The sequence below is a fragment of the Myotis davidii genome, unplaced genomic scaffold (assembly GCF_000327345.1).
Source record: "Myotis davidii unplaced genomic scaffold, ASM32734v1 scaffold551, whole genome shotgun sequence".
In the NCBI taxonomy this organism is placed as follows: Eukaryota; Metazoa; Chordata; class Mammalia; order Chiroptera; family Vespertilionidae; genus Myotis; species Myotis davidii.
Genome location: NW_006283788.1, coordinates 2,192,969 through 2,199,942, shown reverse-complemented (window position 1 = coordinate 2,199,942; position 6,974 = coordinate 2,192,969). Strand labels below are relative to the sequence as shown.

Here is a 6,974-nt window from a genome sequence, read left to right as displayed (position 1 = left end):
CTCGAAAGCTCTTTGCATCGTCGCTCAGTTCCACGTGGGTCTGAAGTTTGGGGGACCCTCCTCCGCCCTCCGGCCCTGCTGGTCCATCTCGGGGTCCCCGATCGCCGCCAGGGACGCTCCTGTCTGCCTCCGTGGCCTCGGGCAGGTGGCTGGCCCTCTCCGACCCTCAGTTTCCCCTTTTACGAGCGGTGCCAGCGCCCGCCCCGGTGGTTGCGGTAAGCTGTCCAGCGCGACACCCAGGCCGTGTCGGGGGAGCGGCCAGGGAACCCGGAGGGGGTCGAATTTCCGTCTCACTTTTACAACGTGACCTTGGGCCAGGGAGTTCCTCGCCGTGGGCTTCGGTTGCTCCTCTACCGAAGGAGCAAAGCGTGAGCGCGGACCGGCGAGATGGTGCGTGGGGTGATGAACCGCCGCATGTTACTTGGTCACTTGCCGTGGAGGGTCTCAGGCGCTAGTAAGGGACTGACCACGAAGTGGCCGATGTACATCGTCAGGGGCGCGTCTTTTATTTCCAAATCCTCCCTCTCCTCTGGGTCCAGCAGCTCGGGGACCGGTTTCCCTAACAGCCCCACAAACGCGGTCATTAATCTTGACTTGCTCACTCTACCCCACCGCCCCCTCTCTCGTAGCTCAGGGCGGGTGGCTGACGGCCTCCCATGGCCGCTCGTGTCCCGCACAGTCCGGGTCCGTTCTTAACACAACAGTAACGATCTCTTTCAAAGGGTGTCAGGTCTTGTCACGTCCCGATCAGGGACTTCCAGGGGCTCCCCGTGCATTTGGGAGGCCTCTGTGATCTGGCTGCCCAGGAAGTGTCTCTCCCTTCCAGCTCTAGTTAATTGAAGCCACTCTGCTCTTTTGTTCTTTTTGTTTGTTTTTGTGTTTATTTTTTTGTTTCCTTGGACCACCCTGGTCATCCTTCCCGTCTCAGCTTAACTGTACCTTCCCCAGACTCTTTAGGATACCCACTCCCATCTGTTGGCCAACCCTTGTACTTCTTCCTGTTTACCGGTTTGAGGTCTGAGCAGTTTGAGGGCAGGGCTTGGGCTCTCCAGATATTCTGAATTAGGGCAAAGCGAGAGGGCTGTGAAGGGTCATGGGGACACTGTGAAGGGAGCGGGACTCCGTGGGCCTGGGCAGGCTTTTCAGAAGCAGTGGCCTGCGCGGTGTTTGCCAGGTCTTGAGGGCTGAGGGAGGATGGTACAGGTGGTGGAGTAGCAGGAGCCAGGTGGAGGCGTGAGAGCTGATGACTTATTTGGGGACAGTGAGGGCTCTGCGGTGGTTGATGTGTAGGGTCGTCTGATGCTTGCATCCTGAGAAAGATGTCAGCCTTCGGGTGCACTTGAAGACAGGCTGAGGTTTCCCTCTAAGCTGGAGGGCAGGGCCAGGGCCAGCTGTGGGAGCAGCTCTAGGCAGAGGGTAAAGGGCAGGCCTTGCATGTGACCTCCCTAGGCTGGGGTCCAGGGGGACAGGCTGGGCGTGTCAGAGCCGGTGGTAGAAGGTCATGGTGTTGGGGCCTTTGGACCTATCCAGGCAGGCTGGGGAGTTTGACCTTTATCCTGCGTGTGGAGAGTCAGGAGGGTGTTGGAGAGAGTGAGGAGCGCAGTGGGGACTGCTCTTCCCAGAACAGATCCCCATGGGAAATACGCCCTGAGATGACGCAGCTCCCTGCTTGGCTGGGTGTGGTTCCTTATGGTTCCTCCAGTTCCCAGCTCTCCTCTCCACTGGGCGGGAGGGGGTGGGGGCTTGCTGACAGCCCTACACTCACTTGCTACCATTTTGTGATCCATGAGGGATTTGACTCCCTAATAGACCCACCTTCTCAGGTGCTGTGAGATCTGTACATAAAGGCCAGATGGAGGCTCTTACTCATCAGGTCTTAACTAATGTTAGTGCCCTCCTGCCTGGCCTGCACCTGTCCTCCCTACCTCTCCTCCACCTGCCTCCTGTGCCCCCTCCACCTGTCCCCAAACGCTCCTCACACTGTTCTATACCCAAACCTCTCTCTCCAAGCATCTGGGTCCTCATTTCTCTGCCCTCAGAACTCACCACATCTGAGAAAGGAAGACTGCCCCAGCCTGGACCCATTAGTCTCTCAAGCCCCTGGTGTGGATGCTTTCACAGTAATCCGTGAGCAGAGTGTCTCTGGGAGTTCCTGGACCTGCTCTGAATGTGATGTGTCAGAAGATGGCTCGCCTTGGTAGCCTTGACTGTTTCTGGTTCTCTGAGCCGGGACAGGCTGTGCTGGAACATGGGCACCTGTATCACTGGGCCCTTTTGAAGAACTTCTCCCGGTTCCTTTAACTCAAGAGGATGAGGGAACTCATCACAGTGAAACCGTGATCTTTGTGGCATTTGAAACAAGCACAGGCTTAGTTGTACAGGTTGTGGGGAGGAAAGTCCATGAAGTGTGCTTGTGGGGGATCGTTGATCGGCTACCTCCTGCACACCCCCCACTGGGGATCGAGCCCACAATCCAGGCAGGTACCCTGACCAGGAATTGAACCGTGACCTCCTGGTTCATAGGTTAGCGCTCACACTGGCCGGGCTTAAATGACTTTAAAAAAAAGATCCAGTTTCTGTTCACTTTCCATTTTACATAAATGACAGTTTTCATCATCAGCCTGGCTCCCATGGATCAAGGTTCAGCAAACTTCCCCGAAAGGGCCAGATAGGGCATCTTGTCAGCTTTGCAAGCACTTGCCCAACCCAGCAGTGGCAGCCAAGAACAGCCAGAGGCCCTGCATACTGGCATAGGGTGGCCGTGTTCCAATAAAACTTTGTTTGCAAACACAGAAGGTGGGCTGTTTGTCTCTGTGGCAGACTCTGGGGAAACCAGGGGTGCATTCTCTGGCTCTGTCTGGAGGTTGAGGGACTCTACTGCTCCCCACGTGTCCCAGGGTGAGGAGGTGCCAGGGGCTCTGAGCATTGGAGGGGGCATATACCAGGTACAGTATTTAGGGCCAGGATGAAGGGCACCCTTGGGGGGCAGTCTGGTGGGGAGAACCTGGAAGAGGGGCCTCCTAAGTCTGCCTTTGGTGAAGGGAACGAGGTGACGTGAGGTGTGTGGGGTTTCCCCGGGAACAGAGGCAGGGATGGCAGGGTGCTGCCTGAGTGAAGTGCTCTGAGACCTTGGGTGGGCCTCAGGCCGTCCACCTCCTTGCCCTGCCCTCCCAGAAAGCTGGGTGGCCCCGAACACAGCTTCTTTGGAGCTTGGCACCATGTAAGCATTGCTGTGGCAGTCAGCGCCTCACTCAGGTGACACATGGAAGTGCCAGAGCTGGTGGGCTGACTGAACAGTGGCAGTTGGGGACTGTGGAAAGTGGGACTTGCACCCAGCGCCTGGTGTCCGCCTTCAGACTTCAAGGTTGGGGCACCCTGGGCTGTCCTCCATGCTGCCCCCACTGCCAGGTGACCAGGGCCAGGGTAGGAAGCTCTCGGAGTGGCCTGGTTGTGCTTTCGCAGAGGGCCCAGCTGCCTGCGACCTGGTGCTCCGCCTGGTGGAGCACACAGTCTGTCAGGATCCTTGGCCAAATCAGAGCCCCCTCCCCCTCCCTCACCTTGGCAAAGCCGCATCCTCGGGGTGGGTTCGCTGTGCCAGGTGATGACCGTCCCCATCCTGTGTCCTTTATTGGGAGCAGCTGCCACCTGCTTGTCTCTGTGGCAGACTCCGGGGAGCCCAGGGGTGCAGTCCCCGGCTCTGTCTGGAGGTGCCTATAGCCCAAGGGGAGCGAGAGCTACAGAAGGGCAGGCCTAGGAGCCCAAAGCGTGCAGAGCTTGGCCCTTTCAGCTCCACAGAGCCCAGGGGCCAGGAGGGGCCGGGGCCTGTGGGTGTGGTACATGCCCCTGGCTGGGTGCTGACAGGCCTGAGGTCACACCCAGGTCTCCCTAGGGAGACTTGTCCTTGAGGCCCTCCCTCATTTTCTCCATCGTGAGATACTTGTGTGTGTGTCCTCTCTGTCCTGTCTGAGGGAGGAAACCATCCCAGCCTTCACTGGTGTCCTTTAACTTGGACCCCATGTCATGGATGGTCGGCCCCACCCTGAGCTCTTTGCCCCCTGCCCCATTGCTCCAGGTGGCCTGTGAGTATGGCATGGTACACGTGGTCTCCGAGACGGGGGGCCCGAAAGGCAAGGATTACTGCATCCTCTACAACCCACAGTGGGCCCACCTGCCACACGACCTCAGCAAGGCGGTGAGTATTGGACTGGTGGCCCTCCTGGCACGGTGGCTCTGAGCACCCCTTTCAGCTTGGGATCTTGTCTGTCTTGCTGTCATCCCTCCCCCCCTCTGCCCAGGTCCAGAGGGGCCCTTAGAGAGACTGTCCCTTGCAGAGAGCCAGCTGGGGGAAAGGGCTCCGAAGGACCTCAGCTGGGAGCTGGGGTGGGGTCTGGTCACGCTTGAGAGGCCTCTGGGCAGCCCTAACGGGGCCCGTTAACCTCTCCGGGCCTTAGTTTCCTTGGTCGTGGATGAAAGACATCTGTTCGGAGTGCTCTGTAGACATGGCCTCTGGTGGAGACACCAGCCAGGCTTTCGTGTGTTGGATGGGGGCTGTCTGCCAGCGGGCTCCTGAGAGGAGAGATAGCAGAGGGTGGGGCGAGAGCTCTGCTCTTCTTGTAGGAGACCCTCTCCCTGGCCTGGCCCTCCTTCCTCCCCTCGGAGGCCCGGAGGGTGCTCTTGTGGGTGAGTTCTCACCACAGAGGCCGACGCTCCTGCCCCTTGTAGTCCATTCATAATGGGTATGGGGATGCAGGGAGGATTTCTGAGGGGTTTGCTCGGAGCGCACACCACCTGTCCCTCCTGTCTGCCGTGCGTTTGGTATGTGTGTCTGCAGGCCCTGCCCACCCTCCACCTCTCATCCTTCCTTGGTGCAAGGGCCTGAAGTCCAGTGGGACCCAAGGGAGGGGGCATCAGGATGGCGCTCACTGTGGTGATCTGGATGCTGAAGGCTCAGCACAGCTGGGCAGGTTTCTCTGATGCCTTGATTCCCATGAGGCCCGCCCTGACTCTTCTAGAACAGCTCCTATGAGCGCTGCCTTCCCTCAGTCTCTCTTGCAGCTGAGGGACTGGACGACTTCCATGCTCTGCTCTGCATCCGACCTCCCTGCCAAAGGCTTTAGCAACCAGATTCCACTGGTGACTCGGGGGAACTGCACCTTCTACGACAAAGTGAGGCTGGCCCAGGGCAGCGGGGCGCACGGGCTGCTCGTCGTCAGCAAGGAGACCCTGGTACAGCTGCTTGGGCGCCCTTCTGGACAATAGGACCTACCCAGGGCATCACTCTACCCCACCGCCCCGGAAGCCGGGAGGTGCCCTAAGGGAAGCCGGGAGGAGCCCCTGGGCCCCAACCAAAGTGAGCATGGGTGCTGGCCAGGAACGGGCGGCCACAGCCAGGAGAGAGAAGTCTGGTTTGCTGACCGGCTGTGGACTCAGGCCTTTGGACCCTCATCTTGGAGGGGGCTTATCCCAGAGCAGTCCTGTGGGTTGGGGGATACAGGACCTCAAGGCAGAGCTCTGGGGGTGCCTTCTAAGGAGTGGGTGGCATGGGTCCACCTGCCGGCCTCTCCTCCAGGCCCCCAGCCAGATGGACTGGCTCCTGACCCCAAGGTTTGAGTGAAGGGCTAGGTTTCCTCCCGTCGTGGGGGGTGCCGAGCCTGTGGGCCTCCCTCCTGGTGTGTCCCCCTCCTGTGCTGGCACCTGATGACCCAGCACACACGAGGGAATCTTCCCCTTCCTTAGGGAGGGCTAGCTAGCTTTGTGGGCCATGCCATCAGCAGGGGTCGGCTGTCTGCGCCATCCTGGGTGGGCCTTGGTCAGCCAGCAGATCTGCCTCCTCTGGACTCCCAGGTCCCTCCAGGAGGCAACAAGACGCAGTATGAGGAGATCGGCAGTCCCGTGGCCCTGCTCAGCTACAAAGACATGCTGGACATTTTTAAGGTAGGGGGTCCCTCCCCCTGAAGTGTGTTGGGCCCGGGCCTGAGTAGGTGGTGGGCAGGGCCTGTGGCAAGGCCATCCTGTCTGGGGCTGGCCAGGGGTGGGTCTTGCCCACTATGAGTCAGCCACATCGTGAGGGTAGGCCTCCAGTGCCACCGAATGCCAGGAATGGGGACCATGGCCCTGAAGTGCCCTGTGCAGCTGGTTAGAGTAATGCAGGCTCCGGGCTTGGCCAGCCTGGCGCTCCCCATACCTGGAGAATGAGCATCGCTCCCTCTGCTGCTTGCACACTCCTGGCCCAGGCCTGTCTGACCTGAGGCCCATGTTCATCTTTGATTTGGGGAGCTGGGGCTGGAGCAGGGTGAGCATCATTGTATAAGTAAACAAGAATCTCCAGTCTTTGTGAAACTTCCAGAAGTTCACAGTAAGCGCAGGCCTCACGCCTCTCCCCGTGGGTCCCCCATGGGCCGCCCGATGTTACCCAGGTGATGTGCACCCTCATGCAAGCACACGCACATCTCGGCGCAGGGCTGTGTTCTCGCACGCAGGGCTGCTGGCCTGTCTTCATGCACAGCCTGTTACGTCAGAGCTGACTGCTTTGGGGTCAGGATTGGTGGATGAAGGCATAGGGCAGGGGGCCTTGGCCTTGAATTCTGATGTGTTCTCCGAGGCAGAATTTTGGCCGATCGGTGAGGGCAGCGTTGTATGCCCCGCACGAGCCCATGCTGGACTACAACATGGTCATCATCTTCATCATGGCCGTCGGCACTGTTGCCCTTGGGGGCTACTGGGCTGGGAGCCGGGACGTGAAGAAGTAAGTATCCTTCCTTTACGTGTGTGCGCATTGTGTGTACATGTGTGCACATGTGGAACTGATGGGTGCCCCTAATGCTGGGAAGTGAAAGTAACAGGACTGCTCAGAAGAGAGGTGTCCACACTCCAGAGAACCTTCTGGAATACAGTTGCTGTGAATGAATACCTGGGAGACCCAGCCAAAGGCCCTCGGGGTCCTGCTCCCCGAGATTGTGCTCTGGCACTGGGAT

General features: G+C 59.3%; 2 protein-coding genes across 9 annotated transcripts in view; one reads left to right on the top strand and one right to left on the bottom strand.

The window, feature by feature from the left end:
- The window catches only part of LSM7 (LSM7 homolog, U6 small nuclear RNA and mRNA degradation associated), a 6,141-nt gene extending 6,054 nt beyond the window's left edge, over positions 1–87 (bottom strand). Inside the window, exon 1 of the mRNA XM_006754104.2 lies at positions 67–87. Coding sequence (XP_006754167.1) covers positions 67–87 — 21 coding nt within the window. The remainder of the gene's footprint in view (positions 1–66) is intronic.
- Positions 1–6,974, top strand: part of SPPL2B (signal peptide peptidase like 2B) — a 29,725-nt gene that overhangs the window by 12,178 nt on the left and 10,573 nt on the right. For 2 of the 8 annotated variants that reach the window (XM_015567465.1, XM_015567469.1), the window contains exons 1-5: positions 25–390; positions 4,073–4,192; positions 5,044–5,226; positions 5,845–5,934; positions 6,606–6,745. In XM_015567465.1, coding sequence (XP_015422951.1) covers positions 388–390; positions 4,073–4,192; positions 5,044–5,226; positions 5,845–5,934; positions 6,606–6,745 — 536 coding nt within the window. In that variant the 5' untranslated portion in view covers positions 25–387. Of the gene's footprint in view, positions 1–24; positions 391–2,807; positions 2,946–4,072; positions 4,193–5,043; positions 5,227–5,844; positions 5,935–6,605; positions 6,746–6,974 lie in introns of those variants that run through there. The other 6 variants (XM_015567475.1, XM_015567456.1, XM_015567453.1 and 3 more) reach the window with 6 other exon arrangements.